Source organism: Protomyctophum bolini (genome assembly GCF_963924005.1).
Source record: "Protomyctophum bolini genome assembly, chromosome: 5".
Taxonomy (NCBI): domain Eukaryota; kingdom Metazoa; phylum Chordata; class Actinopteri; order Myctophiformes; family Myctophidae; genus Protomyctophum; species Protomyctophum bolini.
The window spans coordinates 26,933,951-26,958,309 of record NC_137866.1 but is presented as its reverse complement, the minus strand read 5'-3'; the positions used below and the strand labels follow the sequence as shown (position 1 = coordinate 26,958,309).

The 24,359-nt window shown below is 46.9% G+C and overlaps 1 protein-coding gene across 1 annotated transcript in view; it reads right to left on the bottom strand.

Annotated features, from left to right (window-relative positions):
* celsr3 (cadherin, EGF LAG seven-pass G-type receptor 3) overlaps positions 1-23,789 on the bottom strand; it is a gene marked incomplete at its 5' end in the record, with an annotated part of 148,125 nt that extends 124,336 nt beyond the window's left edge. The window contains 5 exons of the mRNA XM_080762855.1: positions 16,643-17,075; positions 17,584-17,736; positions 18,258-20,681; positions 20,949-21,179; positions 22,854-23,789. Of these exons, the coding sequence (XP_080618981.1) occupies positions 16,643-17,075; positions 17,584-17,736; positions 18,258-20,681; positions 20,949-21,179; positions 22,854-23,789 (4,177 nt within the window). The remainder of the gene's footprint in view (positions 1-16,642; positions 17,076-17,583; positions 17,737-18,257; positions 20,682-20,948; positions 21,180-22,853) is intronic.
* Positions 23,790-24,359: the final 570 nt, after the last annotated feature.

Sequence of the window (24,359 nt, the reverse complement as noted above, 5' to 3'; positions counted from 1 at the left end):
CACCTACTGTACACACACAACTGCACTGTGTCGCACACACGCACACACACGCAAATGTGCATTATACTTATAGACAAATCCACAATGTATCCCAAATCCACGCGCTGACCTCCATAGCATGTATAGGCAAGACCTCATGAGCTACCAGATGTTTACAATGGTGCCTCCTCCTGCCTCTTGCAAAGTGTCGATATCTATCTGCCATAGAGTACTTTGGAAACCAATAGTATTAATCGATGCATTTGTGTGCGTGAAAATCAGAAAAATGGTTGGGCGGACGCCGGCATGGTACTGCGTGCAATGACCAATGCAACACTGTATAGGAATATTACTGTCTTTCCAATCCCTATAAACCCTTTGTAGAATACTTTATAAATGTATACTGCTTTTTGACACAAAAGGCTTTCATTTCATTTCCATGTGTCTGAAGTGTGCAGCTCAACGCCTGGTGAACTTTGAACCGAGCAGCTCAATATCGGTGAACTTTGAACCGAACAGCTCAACATCAGTGAACTTTGACCTTTGGCATCAAACAGACAAATAAGCAAAGCCGTGCTTGACCCCACTTGGTAGGCTTTTCACTGGCAGTGATCTAACCGCTACAACACACTGGCAGTGATCTAACCACTACAACACACTGGCAGTGATCTAACACTACAACACACTGGCAGTGATAAACCACTACAACACACTGGCAGTGATCTAACACTACAACACACTGGCAGTGATCTAACCACTACAACACACTGGCAGTGATAAACCACTACAACACACTGGCAGTGATCTAACCACTACAACACACTGGCAGTGATCTAACACTACAACACACTGGCAGTGATCTAACCACTACAACACACTGGCAGTGATCTAACACTACAACACACTGGCAGTGATCTAACCACTACAACACACTGGCAGTGATCTAACCACTACAACACACTGGCAGTGATCTAACACTACAACACACTGGCAGTGATCTAACCGCTACAACACACTGGCAGTGATCTAACCACTACAACACACTGGCAGTGATCTAACACTACAACACACTGGCAGTGATCTAACACTACAACACACTGGCAGTGATCTAACACTACAACACACTGGCAGTGATCTAACCACTACAACACACTGGCAGTGATCTAACCACTACAACACACTGGCAGTGATCTAACACTACAACACACTGGCAGTGATCTAACACTACAACACACTGGCAGCGATAAACCACTACAACACACTGGCAGTGATCTAACACTACAACACACTGGCAGTGATCTAACACTACAACACACTGGCAGTGATCTAACACTACAACACACTGGCAGTGATCTAACCACTACAACACACTGGCAGTGATCTAACACTACAACACACTGGCAGTGATCTAACCACTACAACACACTGGCAGTGATAAACCACTACAACACACTGGCAGTGATCTAACCACTACAACACACTGGCAGTGATAAACCACTACAACACACTGGCAGTGATCTAACACTACAACACACTGGCAGTGATCTAACACTACAACACACTGGCAGTGATAAACCACTACAACACACTGGCAGTGATCTAACCACTACAACACACTGGCAGTGATCTAACCACTACAACACACGCTGTAGCCAACCCATGCCAGAGAATGGTGAACAGTACTGACGTTTCCAGAAGGTTTTATTAATGCTCAGCCTTAGACCTTGTTTTGAACATAAAGTAGATTATTTTCTGGACAGACACCGTAAGAAATATAGGACAGATAAACAAAATAAAATGAGCTCTTACAACATGCAAACATTACAAACCACCTCATATAAACAATAAGATACAAAATGAGCCTTTAAAACACACACACACACACACACACACACACACACACACACACACACACACACACACACACACACACACACACACACAAACATAAATATGCCTCATAGCCTATCTACCATGCATCCATGTGAATAATCACAATGTTTACACCTACAGTAGTAAACATATCCAAGTAAGTATCTGCAGAGAATCATGAAAACACATCAAACACATTACCTTGTTCCCGTTATAGCTGGGTGCTAACATATAAAACTGATGCTGCTGTTTGCTTCAAACCTTTCCCTCTGTTTCTGAGCAGCCAGGTGACTGCAATAACCAATTATGGAAAACCCCAGTGGAAAATTACCAGGCTCACAATGAACTCAAACCAAAACCCCCTCAAAATAAATGTATTTGGCTCAACACACAAAATAACAGGAAAACGACTTAAAACAGGTAAGTTTCACAATAAGTTCACAATAACCAGGTCTGATTACCCAGGATATAATGATTTAGTGCAAATGTAATTAGGTTCTTTACATACGTCCAATGAACTAGGCGACATAAAAGCATGGGAAATTGATGCGTATGATGCCTCGGCATGCGTTGGTTACAACACTTCTGACCCTAATTCCACACAGTCCCGGTGCCGGTCCGCGAGACATGTCCCACCAGTATACACGAGAAGAGAATCCCATTCCCAACATTTCCCGTCGTGACCGTGAAAAACCTTGCGTCACCAGGATTTGACCAAACAGCGTTGAAAAGTTGACTCGGTATCATGAAGTAGTTAACAAGGATTTGACAGCGACTGTGGTTTATGAACAGCTTCGAGTCAGTGTTACTGTAGCCTATTTTGTCACGCTCGTGCTATACTGAAACAAAACACTACAGGACAGGATTATTATTGTCAAAACATTCAAGTATAAAGATGATGTATACCCTGGATGGCCATACATGGAGAAAATGGTGCATTTATATAGCGCCTTTATCCAAGGTGCTTTACATAGATTGTGCATTACGTGCATTACATACACCCATTCACAAATTTCACACACACATTCATACACCGATTGCGAAAACCATGCAAGGCACCAACCAGCACATCGGGAGCAATTAGGGGTTCAGTGTCTGGCTCAAGGACACTTCTACATGTAGACAGGAGGAGCCGGGATTCGATGTCTCCCTTTTGACTGATACCTGTCCATTCAAACTCTAGCCACAAAGCCCGCCACAAAGTTATTAGTAGAGTTTCTCAACAGGCCTGAAGATTAAGGCCCGGCCCTACCTGGGCCCTCATTAAACCCTGTACAAGACAGTGCTGCCACCCTTAGATCTCCATATACTGACCTGTTCTGACATTCCATATGTTAATCTGACCTCATCAAACCCTGTACGCTCAAGACATGCTCCATATATGGCCAGTACAGAATTCATTCCATGTTGATCTGACGCCCCCATGCCAAAGCGCCAGTGCTCGCCCAGCTGTCTGCTGTCACCCAGGTGGATGGGTGCACACGACCACGCCTTTTAAGGCGAGGCCACTTCTTGCCCTCAGCACGTCTTACTGGTTATACTATCCTTGTTGATATAACGGTATTTAGGTCAATGATATAACATTATGTTGATATACAGTAATAATATAGCAGCAGGTAGGCTACTTGAGGCCAGTCAACTGTCTCTTTGTTTTGGTACGATACTGTGTGACCGCGACACACCCCACACTCACACTTCTAAGTTCTCCTTAAGTCACGCTGCGGTAGTCACCGCTCACACAACACATCTCTCTGTTTTTACTAACCACCGTTTCGGTGGTCACCTCTTCACCGAAAACTGGACTATGAATAGGCCTTTAGCACACCATTGTGTAAATGGTAAATGGTGCATTTATTTTATATATCACCTTTATCCAAGGCACCAACTGGTTCATCTGGAGCAATTAGGGGTTCAAATAAATGAATTAAAACAAGGAAAATGTTCTCTTTTGTTCAAGTTCAAATAGTTTTTTGGTGAAAAGTAGATTATGTGTTAAAAGGGAAGTCATTTAATAAGGCAGCATGACGGCAAAATGTCCCTGTTTGATCAAAGACAAAGAACTAACGTATTTGACATGAAAAAAAGAAAATCACAAGCTTAAGGGTGTGTGACTTTATGTATTTCTTGTCGCTCTTCTCACTATGCTGTAGCTTCCAAATTAAGATCGGGCCAAAAAAACAGTGAAGGCACTCACAGCTAACGGTGTATATGTGAATGACTAGAGCCAACATCTATACATGGTACAATGAATGAATGAACATTTAGTGTAGTGTCTCAAGATTAGGCAGTGAACACTTCATTTAAAAAATAATGGTCTATACTGTAGTCTGTAGAAGCATTATGCTGATGCTCTCTTCCACTATCATTAACAATGCGACCCAATAGCCAAATTAATGGTTAAAGATACGATAAGACCTTTATTTATCCCATATAGCAGCATATCACATGGGTGCAATATGTACTGATCAGCGAGTTCCTGGACAATTTGCTGAATGTCATCCTCTTAATCTCTCTCCTGTCAGTCACTCTCCTCAGTCAAATGTCCCTAAAAAATCAAAATAAATAAAATAAAATAAAAGCTAAATGATAGTTTGGAAACAAATGGACCCTTATGGGTCTGTAACTCTGAGAGTGTACAAATGGACCCTAATGGGTCCATTTGGTTCCATTAGTACACTCTCAAAGTTAAATTAATATTGATTTTACAATATAAATTGGGGGTCCCAGAGATAGAAATGCCATTGAATGGGGGTCCATAGACAAATGCATGTCAAACTGGGGGTCCTTGAAATTAAATGGGTTGAGAATCACTGCTAGAGCCGTAAAAATCTTCTCTTATGGGGGTCCTTGACATATCTTTTCAAATAGGGGTCCACAGGCTAATTAGTGTCAGTTTGGGGGTCCTTGACATGAAAACATTTTGGAACCACTGCTGTGAGCTATTAGTTCTGCTACTTCCAGCAGAACACCGGCATGCCACAGAGCATACATGAGACATTATGGTGACTGAACACCGGCGTGCCACAGAGCATACATGAGACATTATGGTGACTGAACACCGGCGTGCCACAGAGCATACATGAGACATTATGGTGACTGAACACCGGCGTGCCACAGAGCATACATGAGACATGATGGTGACTGAACACCGGCGTGCCACAGAGCATACATGAGACATGATGGTGACTGAACACCGGCGTGCCACAGAGCATACATGAGACATGATGGTGACTGCATGTGAATCCTATTTTGCAGAATGTTCTTGCTAACCAGGCCACTTGGAAGCTATTCAGGAGGCTGGATGGAACCAAACTGAATAATGTATTGAAATAATATGCAAATGGTATTTTAGAGAACTTTGTGTTACTGTATTTATTCGCCCATGGGGCTTTTCTTTTTTTTTTAAACACCCTGGTCTTCCAAAGTTTGACGAAACAGTGTGATGAAACAGTCTGTGTTTCTTTGGGTTTTGTCGTGTTTTGTCGTGGATGATCTAGGACAAACTCGAACGGATAACTCATGGTTCAGATTAGGAAAAGTAAAGAGTAAACAAAAGGTCAGGGACGTGCACACATAGACATCAAAGGGGGCTTCAGCCCCTGCCCTTTTACCCGTCTGTAAAACAACTGCCCGTTCCAGACAGTAAAATAAATGCAAATGCCACTCCTTTCCTTCCATGACATATCCGGAAGGCAGCATTCAGGAGAATTGCTTTTTTCCCCGAAGTCTCCTGAACTTGAACACAGTATTTTGCGTTTAGAAATTCGTTTAGAAATCCATGTCGTTACACCGCATCTCCACTAGCTAAAGAGTGCTGGGTTGCGCCCCAAATATAGCTGATCTACAAGCTCTCGTGTCGCAGCACGACATGTTGTGAGCTTGTAGATCTGCTATTTTTGTCCTCTTTTCAGCCCCTGCCCCTCTAACACTCTCTGCACGTCCCTGCAATAGGTTGTATTGTGCAAGTGGCAAAGAGACAAACTATTTAACTGTGTTTGTATTGGCTAGTTTAAGGAACAGTAAAGAAGAAAAGTTAAATTCATATTGAAATTCATACTTGTGATTTTACTGTGTATGAATGTGACTGGATGTATGCGTGAGTGTGACTGGATGTGAATTTATTAATGTGTTCATGTTTCCCCAACGACATTGATTTATAATACCATACATTGGACCATCCTGCAATACAGCTATGAATAACATAATGTAATATATCTACCTCGCCACATTCTTCTCTCCAAGGCACATGCAACAATATGTTCCACTGATTCTTTTATGCGTCTATAAAAGAACATAATCTATTTACTTAAGCCGGGGCGGCCACCCCACTTCTCTTTAGAAAGAGAAAGGAAGAAAAGAAAACCCTATCTGTTCTATTGAACACAAGAAGAAAGTATGTCAGGCAGACATAGTGCAAAGAGTGGCTACATGACCAACACCAGTACCATCCCCCCTCTATTCTCACTGGTCTCCAATGGGCCAAAAGCCATTACAGAATCAGGGATTATTATTGCTACATCTGCTGGAGAGTGCATACAGTAGATATCCCTCAGTAGACAGTGGAACTATGTCAGCCTCACGGACCAGACAGACACACATGCAAATGCATGAAGCATATTATGTTCATACCAAATCCACGTGGCAAATATGAATTATATGAAATATCAGAATTAACGTGAAAAAAAGAGAACATAGCATAGAACTGATATTATATGGTGTGCGTGCGTCTCTAGAACTAATCTTGCAAACTTCTGGACTGGACAGCACCAAATTTATAGTTTTTTATAGCTATTTTTATATATTTATCTTAAATGTTATAAAGTGGGTGCAGTACTTAGTTTAGACAGTTTTTGGTTTAGACTAGTCTAACCTCCCACGGGGCAGCACACTAAACCTAACCTTAACCCATGTCTAACCAATGACTAGTCTAAACTAAGTATGCACCCCTATAAGGTCAATGGGGCATTGGTGCGGCTGAAACCTTGCCAAAAAGAGTCTTCATACATCATATAATAGACTGACGTTACACAGATAACTAATGTTACAGGTTGGCCACATGAAGTCCGTAGATAGAAATGGAAGGCCGCGCCATAATAATACACATTGCACTTTACTTACTTTTATGTGGAAATAAAGCAAATAAAGATAAGTTATCAAGTATCATTAATGTTGTCATTTTATAAACTGGCCCCTGACCCCTTGCCCGTTGCACCCGCTTTGAATGTTATCACCCCTAAATCAAGAGAATGTTCGTGATCAGAAGCTTAGAATACAGCCAGAATGTGATAATCACACACACTGGGAAACGCGGAAGTGAAACTATGGGAGCGTTTGCATTTTGTGACCATGACGGAGTCACGCCGTCTCTGGTGTCCATGTCAAGCCGAGTCGCCGTGCCGAGCGCTGCAACGGCCAGAGCGTGCAGTCCGGCTGAACACAGCCAAACACCACGTCTAGTATGCCAGTATGCAGGGGTGGACTGGCCACAGGACTTACCAGGCATATGCCCGGTGGGCCGACTAAGTCCAGCCCTGCCAGTATGGCCATATTGGCCATATTCCAATTTCCAATGTCCTGATGACAGTTGATTTTGTGTATTTAATGCAGTGATAACATACGTATGCATCCGTTACCATTTTTTTGTAATGTGGCCCACAGGTTCAGCTGTTTGAGTATCCCTGCTGTAGAGTCTAAGGTGGCCTTGCTGACTTCATGACCGGATGCTTTTACAGTACATCATGATGGGTGTTAAATGCATCGTTTTCCGACAGTCCTTCCTTTGTGACTGAGCTGGTTTCGGGGTTTTTTTAACCAGGAGCAGACATGTTTCCTGGTGCTGATGAGTACTGCAACTCCAACTTTTACTTGTATAAGCCCAAAATGCACTGTGATTCTGACAATCCTACACACGGTATGCAGGGAGATAGTTGAAATGCTGAGCCCTCTTACAACATTGATGTAACTGATCCTGCAATATATATATTCAACAATGTAATCTATGAAAAACATCTTCGAACAGTGAGCACGACGTCATCCTGCATTTGTCTATGTCTCAACGTAGCAGATACCCCTGGCATTAAGCCTCTGTTGTCCACCGTGAGCCAATATAGTTTTATTAGAGCTTAGACACTTCGCGAAAAGTGCCACAGCTTCTGTTGTTACTATGCAATTTCTATCTTTTGCTTCAAGATGATTTCATTTTCTAAGTTCCATCGCTTATTGCTCTGAGCACTGCAAGCACACTAAGGCTTAAGTACAGTTGCATCAGGAATGCACGACAGCACATCCTGTCCATGGAACATAAGTAGAAGAAGCCAGTGATGTGATGAGAAGTACCCGGTAGACACTAGACACGCAAGACGAGACTTTGTAAATGCAACTACTGGTCCCTAATGGACTGCTTCCAAAGTTGGCCCAGGCTAGTGTGGTTTCTAACTTGCTATACCGTAGCTGGTCTGAATATCTATACTGTATATCTAGGTCATTGGGGTTGCTGAGTGAGATATGCCGTTCCCAATCTCCATCCAGTGTTTTCCCACTTTGTTGATCTGGATGTTGCTTGGAAGATTAATACTAAAAGAAAGAGGTTTATGCTGCATGCAGGACAATGTAACTGCATATTTAATGTTGTAGAAATCTACTTTCAGAACTAGAAAGTACACAGAAGTCCTCTTGGGACCTGCACGCACGCACGCACGCACGCACGCACGCACACACACACACACACACACACACACACATGTACACACACACATGTACACACACACACACACACACACACACACACACACATGCATTCACAAATGCACGCACGCACGCATGCATGCATGAACACACACAAATGCCTTTGTGCCTGCAACCATTACACTACAGATAAAGATAGTACAAGATGATGCACTCTGTCTAAGCACACTTATGCTCCTATATAGTTGAGCGAGTATGTGTGTGTAAAAGCACATTCTTGTCAATATGGTGTCTTTTCAGGGTTTTAATGTGTTTGTCTTATTTTTAACCACTCACTTTGTGTCTCATAGGTGGAATGTAGACGGTTCAGAAACCTGCCTACCAATGACATCAACAGTTTGGGTAATTTGAAATTTCAGATTCCCATTTTTTTATTATTGATGCCAAGTACAGTGGCTTCTATTTCACCATGATAACTTTCCCGGAAGAGAAAGGCTGTAATTTATTAGCTTTATTTTAATTCTGGTCGATGATGTCATAACAGGTCTCTGAACTGCCCACAGCCCACCTCTGAGATGCAGAGCGACTAGATGGAAATGGTGCCATCTTATAATGAGCATAAGTCAGAACCAATTAAAACAAAATGTCATGATATACACTTTATTTGAGTTATACCATTATCAAAGATAAAAGAAAATAAATGTAGATGTCTGGAGTCTGAATTATCATGGCATCTTGTTTTTTAATTGGATTGCTGTGTTTCCCTTCTCATTCGCACATACATACACACACGCACGCACGCAGGCAGGCAAATACAGTATATTCCCATGGCATTCTCTGTCATGAGCAGATAATACAGTCAATGGCAAAGCATGAATACACTATCTCTCAACTGAAATAGAACTAGTCATACACTAGAACTAGTCATACACAAAAACTCTCTCTCACACGCACGCACGCACACGCACACGCACACGCGCACACACACACACACACACACACACACACACACACACACACACACACGCTCAGTGTTAATTGTATCCATTTGTAATGGTGAGATGTTGCAGTGCGGCAGGATCTAATCCAGAACATAAACTGTATACAACATGCTCCATGGTGCTGACCCTTGTGTACTGGCCTATGTACAAACGTATTCATGGGCTTACCGCTTCACAACAGCTTGATGTGCTCTCTCTTTCCCCTCCCCTGTCGCATACTCTTCATGTTTCTATCGCCTTCCTTCCCTTTCTCCTCTTGTCTCTTTGTTAGCCCCCCCCCCCCATGCCATGCAGTAAACTCCAGGTCAACACAGCACACACACACACACACACACACACACACACACACACACACACACACACACACACACACCAGCGTATTAAAAGTCATATGGGGTTGAATTTGGCGAATGACCTTTCATGCATTTTCTCTCTCTCCCTCCCTCCCTCTCTCTCTCTCTCTCCTGTTTACGGTCCGCTGAACTCACAACAACCTGCAGTCACACAGATTTAATCGTCCTTAAATTAAATAAATAATTAAAAGTTATTCCTCTTAACTTAGAATGTTCAGACTCCCCCCATCTCCTCAACAGAGCACTTCCAAAACCATAAAGGTAGAGATGTCCTTTTCTAAGTCACCACAAGATATCAGTTATAAATACATTTCAAGGGGTATTTCACAGGTCTTACTCTGTACATACTCCCGTAAGTATGAAAATAATCTTGTACTGCCTCATTTGTCTTGAGAGTTAACGATAGAGTCAATACTTTGACCTTGTCTTTCCGAGTGAGTGCAATCAACACTGACACTGAATCCAAGTAGGGCTAAATACAGCTCCGTAAAGTGATGAAAATGGATACGACAGGGAACATACGTTTCAAATTACTAACCCGTTATGTATTTTGACATGCCACAATGACTTGATTCTCTGTAGTTCAAAGTGCAACAAAGCATGACTACGAGATATATATATAGTAATTATCATCAAACTATTGAAAACAATTAACACAAAAGCTTAACCCATTCTGACCGGGAACCCATTTTGGTGTTTAGCATCATGTTATGCTTTAGCTATTGAAAAATAGCAGATCTACAAGCTCATAGCGCGCCACCGAGTGGCGCGCTACGAGCTTGTAGGTCTGCTATTTTTGAAAAATCGAAGAACGACTGACATTTTTAGAATCTGATCTCAGGTCAGAATGGGTTAATCAGACCATTGTGTGTCCCAGTGGAAACCTCGTATGAATCTGATCTCAGGTCAGAATGGGTTAAATATAGTTCCAAGTATAGTAGAGACAGAGTGCATGCTGGGTGAAATGCCCTTTTCGGTCGTGGAAACATAGCCGTAGTGGTATTCTGATCTTTGTCTTGTTACGCTTTTCATCCAACATTATGTACAGGAAAGGAAATGCTACAGGGCCTTTTCCAGTTGACCTGCAAGTGAATTAAATTATTATTCATGCTACTGCCATGCCATCTTGGCTTACGCAAGCTCTGAGTTGACTTGAGCATGGGCTAGGGCTTCAGTGACTTTCAGCATTGCTTAGGGTTTAGAATTGTTGTCTTTTTCAACTAAGTGTAGAGGGTTTAGAAACAGCAAAGGTGTATAATAACTCCCCCCCATAACTCTGAGAGTGTAAAAAAACCGGGGCTATCCCTTTATGTGTTTCTGGCAATATCATTGTTCGCACTGTGAAGCGCTGATCTTGTGAGCTTGTAGATCTGCCATTTTCAGTGTACGACGCTGCTGCGCAATTAGCCATTACTTACATTATTAGCACTGATGGGCTTACAGCTACAACACAGCATCAATTACTGTATGTCCATACTGTATGTTGGTGGGTTTACGACTTAACACATGTAAATCACCTGTGTAAATGTATTGGTAGTGTAGCAAAGCAAGTGTCACTTTGCAGACTTGATAAGCTTACTAACAGCTATATCATTCATCAGCATTACAAACTGAAGAAACTGAAAATATCTGAGAAATCTATACCGAGCAGAAGACAGAAACGCTGCTTGCCTCTCCAGCAGTCAGACAGCTCCTCTTCAGGGAACAGCTAACAGGCTTTGAAGATAAATAACCCTTGGCATGTAAAAGCACACGTCAGATGTATTGTATGCAGTACAGCCTGACACTCCCTGGCACCCACTGAACTTAATGAAAACCTGCAAATTCAACATGATGTGAATGCTTTTGAAAGAGCAAATTTTAGTCTGGACTTTTTCATTTGTTGGCAGAATGTTGCGACTTTGTTTTAAGACTTTACTTATTCAGGGAAGAAATGCTGATCTTCTACAGTAAACCCCTGAAGCATGACAACCAGACTCCTACTGGTAGCTAGTACTGGGCAGCTCCATGTGAAGCTCTCTGGGTTGAATGCTTTGCTCCAGGGAAACTTGTGGTAATTTTGTCAAGGGTGGGTGATTTTATCTACTTGTGATACACTTTCTTTACTACCACTACATTTCCAGTAGTACCAGAGGTTGACTCCAGAGTAAAAAGCTGTAGGCTCGTATGAGAGTTCACCCTGAAGACTCTCTCACCGTGATCCAGGAACTGACAGTAAGTTGACCTTCTTTTTTTTTCTTTTGCAGCGTTGCAAGTTTATATTGAATTTTGTTTGAACTCAGCCTTATGTGCCAAGACTTGATCACAAAGCCCGCTTGATGTGTGTACATGTGTATGTTAGCTCAGATGGCTCTCATGAGACAAATGAATCCCGCCGTTTACTGTAATCTCTGCTCACCCTAAATATGTCAATTATCCTGAGAATCGTGCCTTGGAACTAATGCCCATACATTACATACAGAGAGAGAGAGAGAGAGAGAGAGAGAGAGAGAGAGAGAGCGAGAGAGAGAGAGAGAGAGAGAGAGAGAGAGAGAGAGAGAGAGAGAGAGAGAGAGAGAGAGAGAGAGAGAGAGAGAGAGAGAGAGAGAGAGAGAGAGAGAGAGAGTTAGGGAGAACGACAAAGGAGAGTAGAGGAACAGATGTGCATGCAGCAGGAAGAGGGTAGGAAAAGAGAGAAGGAGAAGAGGAGAGGAGGAGGAGGAGAGGAGAGGAGGAGGAGGAGGAGAGGAGAGGAGGAGGAGGAGGAGAGGAGAGGAGGAGGAGGAGGAGAGGAGAGGAGAGGAGAGGAGAGGAGAGGAGGAGGAGAGGAGAGGAGAGGAGGAGGAGGAGGAGGAGGAGGAGGAGGAGGAGGAGGAGGAAGGAGGAGGAGGAGAGGAGAGGAGGAGGAGGAGAGGAGACTAGAAACAGAAAAAGAAAGAGAAACCATAAGGGGGACGAGGACGAGGAAGATGAGGATTGAATGGAGGAAGTACCAGAGAAGAGACTCTCTGTCATGAGTAGATAATACTGTTCACTGAAAAGCATGAATACACTCTAACTACAACCAGAGTCACATGAGAACACAGACACACACACACACACACACACACACACACACACACACACACACAGTTTTGGCATATCCTCTTATCTCTATCCTCTTGTCTCTCTTGTGTGTCTGTGCGTGTTCGTGTGTGTGTGTGTGTGTGTGTGTGTGTGTGTGTGTGTGTGTGTGTGTGTGTGTGTGTGTGTGTGTGTGTGTGTGTGTGTGTGTGAGACAGACAGACAGGACAGGACAGGACAGGACAGGACAGGACAGGACAGGACAGGACAGGACAGGACAGGACAGGACAGGACAGGACAGGACAGGACAGAGGAAGAAAGAGAACAGCGAGCATCCAAAAGGTGTTAACAGAAAAAGCAAAAGAGAGAGAGTGACCGGATAGAGAGAGGAACAGAGGACGGGGAGACAGAGAGGAGAAGGAGAATGGACATTGGACATAGGGGGAGAAGAAGGATATTCTGTAGAGCAGGGGTGGGAAACTTTGACGATGGAGAGGGCTATATTTCCACACTCACTCCAGAGGGCCACTATAGTTCCACACTCACTCCAGAGGGCCACTATAGTTCCACACTCACTCCAGAGGGCCACTATATTTACACACTCACTCCAGAGGGCCACTATATTTACACACTCACTCCAGAGGGCCACATTTCTGTCGTAGCAAAAATAGCAGATCTACAAGCTCAGAACGCGTCGCAGTGCGACACGTTTTGATTGAAAATGAACATTTTTATGTCATTTCAAATGCCTTTAATTAGGCTATACTTGTGTTGAGCATTGAGCTACTAATTTAGACTGAAGTAATTAAAGTGGGCCATGTTTGCATGTTGTGGAATTGTAACAGCTGAAACCAATATTATATCAGTATTCTGACATTAACCTGCAGGGCCACATTAAGTGAAGGTGGGGGCCGCATGTGGCCCCTGGGCCGCCAGTTGCCCATGTATGAACAAGCAAATAATACTGTGTGGATGGTTGCATGGAGTACAGGAGCATGGAACCGATGAGAGATGGACGGGAGCAGAGGACAAGAAACCCGGAGAGAAGAGGAATGACAGAAATTGCGTGCAGGGATGGAGAAGGATATGAAACATGGGAAAGAGATGTTGAGGGATTGCAGGGAAAGGCAGACGGGTGGATGGACTGATGGACTCGGACAAAAACCATAAGTGAATAGTGGGACAGTGATGTAAATAGGTTTTCAATGTAATGAGTCCCGGGATGCAGGGATGGTCTTTTAGATGAGTCTGCAGAGACATTTTATGAGTCCCACTTCAACGACGTTAGGAGTCATATTTTGACATTTTTACAAATTGCAGCATTTAACTCCCATTTCATTTTATATAGTTATAATGTGGTTATATTCATGTAGAAAACAGAAGAAGAAATGAGTATTATAACTAAAGCTATCAAAATAAACTAGAATAAAAAACAGTACAGTAGAGCATCCCGTGGATGCAGAGGTCGTTGTTTTATTGCGTCCCTTAACTATAAACTAGGATGCAAAATGCACCCTATATTAACCTCTGAGTGGAGGAGGAGGAGGGAGAGACAGACAGACAAGGGAGGGAGATGGATGGAGGGATGGGGATTGGGGAGGAGAGGAAAGCGACAGGGGATGCATGTGACAGTTGATGCCCGCCCCTCTGTTCGTTTCATCATGATCTCATATTAACCATCGTGTCCCGGAGCAATAAAGAGGGAGAGACACAAAGACAAAGAGAGAGAGAGAGAGAGAGAGAGAGAGAGAGAGAGAGAGAGGGGCGTGTTTTCTGGGAGAACAGCATACTGTACTGTCTGGACTGGTAGACAGGTGCACTAAAAGCACAATCTATGTAAAGCAGTGTTGTTTTCGTCAAATAAAAACTAGACTAAAATGTTAGGAAGGGACTAGTGCACAAGAGATCCAGTATAAGTCATTTTACACTTGGTTGCATGCTGAAAATCTACAACACTCACAACGTCGCGCTGTGATGCGTTGTGATCTTGTAGATCTGCAATTTTCAGCAAATGTAAAATCAGTCATTACGACAGCATCAAGGCCCTCCAAAATGCATTTTGTAGATGCAACTGTAGATTTAGTCGACAAAAATCTTATGATATTTAGTCGACTGACACTAAACTAAATGAAAACTATTCAAGAGACCAATGACTAAAACTAAAAATCTAAATTTGCTGCAAAAAACAACACTGATGTGAAGTGCCTCGGATAAAGGCGCTACTGTATAGGCACCATTTACAGGAAATAGGAAGAGAGCAGTCCGAGTACATTAGAAGGGGAAGAGCAGGAGAAATGAAACATAAGAAGAGACGTACAGTGGGGAGAGAGAGAGAGAGAGAGAGAGAGAGAGAGAGAGGGAGAGAGGGGAGAAAATAAGAAAGCGTGGTATACGGCAAAAGGAAGACCGTTGGTTATGGAAGTGACGGAGCAAGGAAGACAAGGAGATGAGGAGAGAGAGGCATGGTAGGAGTTGAGAGACGAGAGAGAGCGAGAGAGACAGGCTGTTGAAAAGGTGAGTTAGAAGAAGCATATAATGCGCGCACACACACACACACACACACACACACACACACACACACACACACACACACACACACACACACACACACACACACACACACACACACACACACACACACACACACACACACACACACACACACACACACACACACACACACACACACACACACACACACACACACACACACACTCACACACCAAAACCCACAGAAATGAACATGCATAAAACGGTATATTGTCATGTCATTGACATAAAAGCAGCAGAAATAGGGCATCTGTACGCCGGCACGCACTCGCACAAACACACTCCCCAAGCTTGCATTTCTCAATAAAAGCCCTTCTGACAGAGTACAACCACAGTGTTAATGCACAGTGCTGCTAGCGCATCATAAGCACCATGACAAAGCCTTCAAAGCAACAATGCTCCCCTGACTCCCCTGACAACTCCCCGGCTTTGATCGGTAAGTTACAACCCACAGGACTGCACTCTCAAGCTTTTTGTTGTTGTTGTTGTTTTTTACAGTATTTGTCTTGATCCTCACAAAACCCCCAATAGAGTCACAAATAGTCTCCACTAGGGCTCCACTCTCAAAAGTGTCATTTGAGGTTTGTCTCACCGTGTAGCTTAGGAAAGAAGATTCCTTATTCAGAAAAATGCTTAATATTTGAACATTCTTTCCCTTTCGTGACAGCCTACAATGCATATAGGCTTAAGTGTCGCATTTTCTTTTCTTACAAAGGACAGATTACAGAACTCATTCTGAGAACAGAATCAGTGCATACTGTATGTGTATGTACTCCTTCAATCTCTCTCTATTACAGAACTCATTCTGAGAACAGAATCAGTGCATACTGTATGTGTATGTACTCCTTCAATCTCTCTCTATTACAGAACTCATTCTGAGAACAGAATCAGTGCATACTGTTACTGTATGTGTATGTACTCCTTCAATCTCTCTCTATTACAGAACTCATTCTGAGAACAGAATCAGACACACACACACACACACACACACACACACACACACACACACACACACACACACACACACACACACACACACACACACACACACACACACACACACACACACACACACACACACACACACACACACACACACACACACACACACACACACACACACACACACACACACACACACACATCATCATCATCTCTTACCTGTCACAGTGATCTGCATGGGGGCCACCAGGGCCCTGTTGTTGTCCAGCTTGCGGCTCAGCCTGATCTCGCCGCTGGTGTGGTTGAGGAGCAGCAGGTGCAGCTCGTTGCCCCGGTCGATGGTGTAGTAGAGGCGGTCCGAGACGTCCGGGTCGTGGGCGGGGACCCGGCCGATGACGCCGCCGGGGAAGCTGTTGGAGCGGTTGGAGACAAAGTTGTTGAAGACGATCTGGAAGTCCCGCAGGGTGGGCCGGTTGTCGTTCTGGTCGACCAGGCGGATGTGAATGGTGGCGCGGCTGACCAGGGGAGCGGAGGTGGCCTGCACCACGATGATGTACTCGTTGCGCGTCTCGTAGTCCAGGTCGATGAGCGACGTGAGCTCTCCGGAGAAGATGTCCATCTGAAAGATCTCCGGGATGTTCCCCTCCACGATCTAGGTTTGGAGGAGAGAGGGGAGGAAAATATTAGGCCTGACGTCAAAATAAATATAATAAAATCCTGAAAAACCTCATTTTTCTATATCAGTAGTTCTCAATATTTCATGTCAAGGACCCCAAAAAGTATATGTAATATGCCGCCGACCTCCATCTGAAAATGTGTAGTTCCAGGGACCTCCAGAAGCAAAGATATGAGTTAGAAACGTTCGCTCTGAAAGAATATATATTCAAAGATTTGCGCCACATTTTCACGATAAAAATAAAATAGCAGATCTACAAGCTCATAGCGCGGCACCGAGTGCCGCGCTATGAGCTTGTAGATCTGCTATTTTTCAACAGCTGAAGCATAACATAATGCTTAAAACGCCAAAAGGGGTTCCCGTTCAGAATGGGTTAACATGTTTGTTCTTGAATCTAGATATAGAAACCTGTTGACGTCACAGTACGGGAACCTCAGTCCCACAATAATAATTAGAAAATAAATGAAATAAGGCATTAACAGACCTGGTACATTATCTGGGCATTGGCTCCCTCGTCAGGATCGGTGGCAGTAATCTGTGCCACTACAGTCCCCACCGCGCTGTTCTCCTTCACCAGGACCGAAAACTCTTCGTCTGGGAACACTGGGGCGTTGTCGTTCACATCCAGCACTGTCACCTGAGCAAATTAAATAAAATACAATATTCTACAATGTACAGTACAGTGTTTCAAGCATGACTGAAGGGGTTGATAGTTTGACATCACTATGAAAAATGTGATTGATACAGTTTGACAGAATGGAAAACATGGCAAGCAACTGTACCATGCAAAAGTTGTGCCTACATTGTTGATTAATAAACTATGGTTTATTTCAATATGCAACATCCATGCTAAACTTATACCTAAACATCTTGGCCTTTTTTTCTATTTTTTAGTATTATTATAATTTTTTTATTGAAGAAATAAAATGGAATAGTTAAAATAGCCAATCTACAAGCTCACAATGTGTCAATGTAGATCAGCTAGTATAGAACTATTAAAAAATGTTCAAGAATAAGTGGTTTATGTGTCGTTGTTATGTATGTCTTGTTTGTCATGTCTATAAAAATCTAATAAAAACTAATATAACAAAAAGAATAAGTGGTTTAGTACGGATGAAAATATTGGGGTTAATATCATCAATAAAAGTTTTTCATTACCTGAATATGGACAGGGGTACGTTGAGGTGGAATCCCGCGGTCCACAGCGTAGGCCGTGAGCTCATAGAAGGGGACACTCTCCCGGTCGAGGCGGCGAAAGGTGCGGACGATACCAGACATGGGCTCAATGGTGAAATCCCCATCCCCATCCTCTCCATTCTGGAAAGTGTATTGGACACGTCCGTTGGTGTGCGCATCGCGGTCGGTGGCTGAGATCTGGAGGACACTGGTGTACGAGGGTGCATCCTCGCTCACCGTGCCCTGGTACCGTGGGCTGAGGAACTGGGGGGCATTGTCATTCACGTCGTTCACGTTCACCTCCACATACGTGGTGTCAGCTTTCTGTGGGATGCCGTTGTCTTTCGCTGTGATCGCTAGGGTGTATGTCATCTGGTCTTCATAGTCCAGCTCGGCCTGGAGGGTTATAGCTCCCGACACGTTGTGGATGCGGAACTGAGGGATGTTGTCCTCCAGGAAGTAAGTGATGCGGGCATTTTCTCCAACGTCGTCATCCGTGGCACTGATGACCACCACGGTGCTGCCGGGAGGCCGGTCCTCGTTCACGCTCACCGAGTAGTGGGCGCTCTGGAACACGGGGCGGTGTGTGTTGGCGTCGGTGATGTTCACGTGCACCTGACAGGTGTCGTGGAGGGTGCGGTCCGACGCGGTGACCGTCAGCACGTAGCGGCGTTCCTGTTTGTAGTCCAGCGGCAGCGCCAGGGTCAGCGACCCCGTCCCGCTGGCCGTGCTGATGGCAAAACGGTTCCTGGTGTTGCCGCCGGTGATCTGGTAGGTCACGGCGCTGTTGACGTCTCGGTCCACGGCCGTGACGGTCATCACGCTGGTGCCCACCGCCGCGTCCTCGTTCAGGCGGACGTAGTACTCCTTCTGGAGGAACTCCGGCCGGTTGTCGTTGACGTCCATCACCGTGATGGTGACGCTCGCCGTGGCGGAGAGAGGCGGCACGCCGTAATCCCTGGCCTCCACGCCGAAGAAGTAGTGCTCCACCGACTCGCGGTCGAGCGCCGAGCTCACGGTCACCCAGCCTGTGGCGGCGTTGATGAGAAAGGGCGTGTCGGGGCTGGTTCCCGTCAGCCTGTACTCTAGGCGGGCGTTGTCACCGGAGTCCGTGTCTATGGCCTGGATGTGGAGGATGGAACTCCCCACGGGCGCGCTCTCCAGCACGGACACCTGGAAGGGCGTGGAGACGAAGATGGGCGGGTTGTCGTTGACGTCCGTTATCTGGACGCTGACGATGCCGGTGTTGTTGGACAGTGGCGGGCGTCCGTTGTCCTGCGCCCGCACGCGCAGCGTGTACTCGCGCTCCGCCTCGTAGTCCAGCGGCGCCACCACCTGGATCTCGCCCGTGACGCTGTCGATGGAGAACTGCCCGCGGCTGTTCCCGCTGATGATGTTGTAGTGCACGGCGGCGTTGCCGTCCTTGTCGCGGTCCGTGGCGCTCACACGCAGGATCTCGGAGTGCGGACGCACGTCCTCCCGCACCGCCACCACGTAGCGCTTCTCGCTGAACTGAGGGACGTTGTCGTTCTCGTCCAGGACCGTGATGAAGACCTTGACGTTGGCCGAGCGCGGCCCGGGCTCCTTCCCCTGGTCACTGGCTTCCACCTGGAGCGTGTAGTGCTCGTTGGTCTCGCGGTCGACCGCGCCACGCGTCGTGATGAGGCCGGAGCGGGGGTCGATCTCGAACGCGGCTCGCGCCATGCCGGCCGTGTCGCCCACGAACCTGTAGCGGATGTTGGCGTTGGACGGCGAGTCGAGATCCGTGGCTCTGAGCTGCAAAATGGGGTACCCCTCCTCCACGTTCTCCCTGATGGTCTCCCTGTACTCTGTCTGCTCAAATTTGGGGGAGTGATCGTTACGGTCGGAGACCGTGATCGCAACCATGGTCGTGCCAGAGAGTCGGGGGCTGCCGTGATCGGTCGCTGTGACGCGGAAGTAATGCAAGTCCATGTGTTCTCTGTCTAGGATCTGAGTGGTGGAGATGAGGCCTGAGTCTGCGTTGATGTGGAAGTAATCCGTTGAGCGACTGTTCATTAGGGGTGCCATGGAGTAGCTGACCCTGCCGGCGTCTCCTGTGTCCGCGTCGGAAGCAGACATGGCCATGACCGAGGAACCTGCGGGCTGGTTCTCGGGTATCTGGACCTGGAAGTTATACTGGGAAAAGTGGGGGTGCCTGTTAGCGGCCCGCCGAGAGCGAGGCCACGCCATCAACACCTCCTTCTTCTGCCTCTCTTCCAGCCACGTTTTATCATCTGCAACCATTATCAGCCGTTCCAGGCTCCTCTCTCCCCTTGAACTATGCCTCTCCTCCGCCACCTCCACCTCCCCGGCTCCCTCTTCCATCTCACCCCCCTCTCGGCTTTCATCAGCCTGCTGCTCTTTCATCTCTCCTCCTTTCTGGGCCTGTGTGAAGCGCATGGTGCTGCTACTACTACCCCTCTCCTGACCTTTCTTTCTCTCTTCGCTCTCTCTTCTCTTCTGCATTTCTCCCTCTCTCTGCCCGTCTACACTCACATCTGTCTGACTGCTCTCTCTCTTTGTTGTCCCGTCGCTGCTCCTCTCCCTTTTCACCTCCTCCACCTCCTTCTCTCCCCCTGGTTCTTTCTCTCTCTGCTGCGCCTCTCGGATCTCTTTCTCCCCCTCCCCCATATGCAATGTTCCTCGCCCAACAGCAGCGGCAGACCCCTCCTCACCCTCTCCCTCCCTCTCCTCCACCTCTCCCCCGGCCCCCATCTGTCTCCTCTCCAACTGACTGACACCTTTAGGCTCTAATGGCACCCGCTCACCGGATTTTAATTGCAGACGCGTGGCCCCCTGGTCGCTGGCTAAGCCGTCGGTAGAGAGGCTGTCAGTGTCGGTGCACGCAGCGTGAACAAACTCTCCGGGTGCACCGGCACCCCGCTGATGCCGTGTGTGGGAACACGGAATTCCGTCCATATCTTCCAACGACACCTGTCCAGTTTCTGAATTGCTATTATGTGCTCCTTCGGCTTGACGAGTCTCCCCCCGTTTCTTGTCGCCAAGGCCATAATTGTTGTTGTTGTTGTTTAGGTTATAATAACTTCCAAGGTTGTTATCGTTGTTGGCGTTAGGTTTACTCCACACAACTACAATCAACGGCCGCTGACGTGGAACGAAGGCGAGCTGGAGGTGACGTGCGGGGTGTATATTAGTACAGTTTGAGGACTCGCATGACGAAGATGAGTTTTCAAATAGTTTGGCGTGGCGTGCTGTCCGTGGTGCTGAGATCACATCGTCCTCCTCCACAGAAGAGGAATGAGAGTTAACAGGTGAGAGTGAGTCATGGTGCAGCATGACTTCCGAGAAAAACGACTGGTGTTCTGCGGTAATTCCATCAGGGGGATGAGTAAGAAGAGGGGACATAACTGCCCTGGCTGAGTGCTTCTGGGCTGATGGACCATCAGGAAACATAACAGGCATGACAAAAGCTGAGTCACTGGCAAGTTCGGGGGCAGTAGTTCGCTCTTTAGTTGTGGATAAATTAAAAGCAGTTAGTATTTGCTCACTTTGACGGTATTCTGTCAGCATTTCAGTGGTTAGGCCTAAAGACAGCAGACGGTGTGGATGTTTTGATGCGTTTAAATTAGATTTAGCAGTTGTGTTTTTGATTGACAGAAAACATTGCGCAAGCATCTCTGTGACGCCGGCAGGGGTAAATTGGATGATGTCGACATTATTCACTGCCATGTGTCCCCCGGGAGGACTCATAAACTCGGCCAAATGTCCTTTCCCGTTCTCCATTATCTCCAAATGTCCAAAACAATGCCGGGGTAACACCCTGCTCTCTCCCCGGGTGTGGGTGCTCTGACCTTGGCTTGCCGGTGTTGAATTCCCCCGCCGAAAGCCATTATCGGGCCAGTGCAGGAGCGTTGCAGTCGGAAACGCCAAATCATTATCCGGATAATTAGCTAAATTAACGTGTTTGTTACCTCGCTTCACCCCTCCTCCTCCTCTTTCATTTTTTCCTCTCCCCCACTCCTCCCCTCTGTTTCCCCTCCTCCTCACTATCGTGGTTTTGCCATGGCAATGTTTAGATGTGGTGGTGCTGCTTTCCCCTCCTTTATCTCCACAACAACCTGGGCAAGACATACCGGCGATTATCATCATCCCGGACGGGGCGGAGGAAGAACATCTGTCCGCTCTGCACGCTGGTGGTGCCTCCGTGGCGAGATACGAGCGAGAGCAGGGAGGGGACGGCTGGCAGAGGGCCTGGCCTGGCTCCTCTCCTCTGCCAGTCAAACAGCCACCACCACCTCCCCCCTCTCCGCCTCTGCTGTTGGGATCGATAACATTGTGCCTGCCCAAATGAGAACAATTACAAGCCGGGCCGTGCTGGCCGACCGCATCTAAAGCGTTTTCCCCAATGGCTCCAATGTAATCAATCAGAGCCGCTTTGAATAGTTTCTTAAAATTGCAGTTTAAAGGGAAGTTAATGGTTTGTGGGCATGAGCCCGAATATAAATCTGACACCTGTAAGTATGCTGAATTGAAGTTTGAGGGGGATTTAATATCGCAGTAGCAGTAGTAGCTGTTGTTGTAACTGTGTGCCCGAACTCCGTTTGAATCGTAGCCAGAGTAGTTGTGAACGCAGCCAAATGGTCGTGAGAGGTCCTCCGTGGTGGCGGTGGAGCGGTGCCGGTTGATGGGGTGTGGTGGACAGCGCCCACCACCACCACCACCACCAGGCCCTGATCGAACCCCCAGGGCTCTCCCACCACCACCACACGCACCCCCGCCACCTTTACGCCTTTCAGTTCCGGGTCCCTCCCGGTGTAATAGTCCGGCGGCAGCAGCGCGCACAAAAGCTGTGGCGGCTCCTCGTGTGGCGAGGTGTGGTCTCAACAAGACCGGCGACCGCCGTAGCAGCGCACACGCTCGAGTTCTTTGTACAGAGCGTTTTGTGCCGCTTTGAACCGGCGTAGAGGAGCGAACAGGTGATAAAACGCCCTTCCTCCTCCTGTCCCTCTGCCCTCCTCCTCCTCCAACGCCGATAGGACTCACCCCGCTCCTAATACCTGGGCAGGGAGGAGGAGGAGGGGGATGGCCGTCTGCGCTCCTCCAAAGCGGCCGTGCTCTCCTCAGCCTCCTCCCCGCAGCCTCTCTCTCTCCATCTCGGTCATAATATCCCTTCTGCGTCCCGCCGTACCTCCAACTGCAAAGTCCTCCAATCACCACTGCCGGGCAACCCCCATGACTCCGTATCCTCCACCTGCATGGGCGTAGATCCCATGAAGTGCTTCTCGCCGCCGCCGACTCCCCCGGTGGTTCCGCCGCCGCGTGCTGCTGCCGCCGGCTCAGTCTACCGGCGTCTCGGTAGTCGCGGCCCGGCGGGGTCCACCGCCGGTGCACAGTAGTCGCCCCTCCTGGCGCCGCTACCGTGGCCGGGATGATAATAACGGCAAACAAAGAGCTGGTGATCAGGAGAAGCAGGTGGAGACGCAGAGGCGAGAGATGCAGGAACGGGGTGACACCCGGTAGCGTTGCAGCCATTTAGTCTAGCTCCTTTCTCTCTCCGTTCGGTCTCTCCCCTCCTTTCTCCCTCTTAATTCGTCCACCCTTCCTCCACCTTCTCTTCTCTCTCCTTTGGTGTGCGTATAGTATCCTTATATATATCCTTCTCTCTGCTTTTCCTCCCGCCGGCTATAAGGTAGCCGGTTCCACCAGGACCGCCGCCGGCACCGCCCGACACTTTCCCCCGAGCTCCGCCGTCTCTCCGTCGGCCTGAAGAGTTGGCATTTACCCCGCTGTGGGTCTCTACTAGGGCTGGAGGTCTGATCGAGCGTCAGCGGCGGCGCGGCAGCATCTCTTCTCCTCCCGTTCATTCACAACAACCAACATGGCTCTCACACACACACACACAGTCACACACACACACGCACACACACTCACTCACGCACTGACTGACTGGCTCGCACACTATCCCTTTACTCTCTCTCTCTCTCTCTCTCTCTCTCCCGTCCCGTTGAGCGGTGCAGCTCGACGGTGCTGCTATCCATCCACAAACACAACACACACACACACACACAAGCCACGCTCCTATCTTGGCTTGGTTTTCACTCT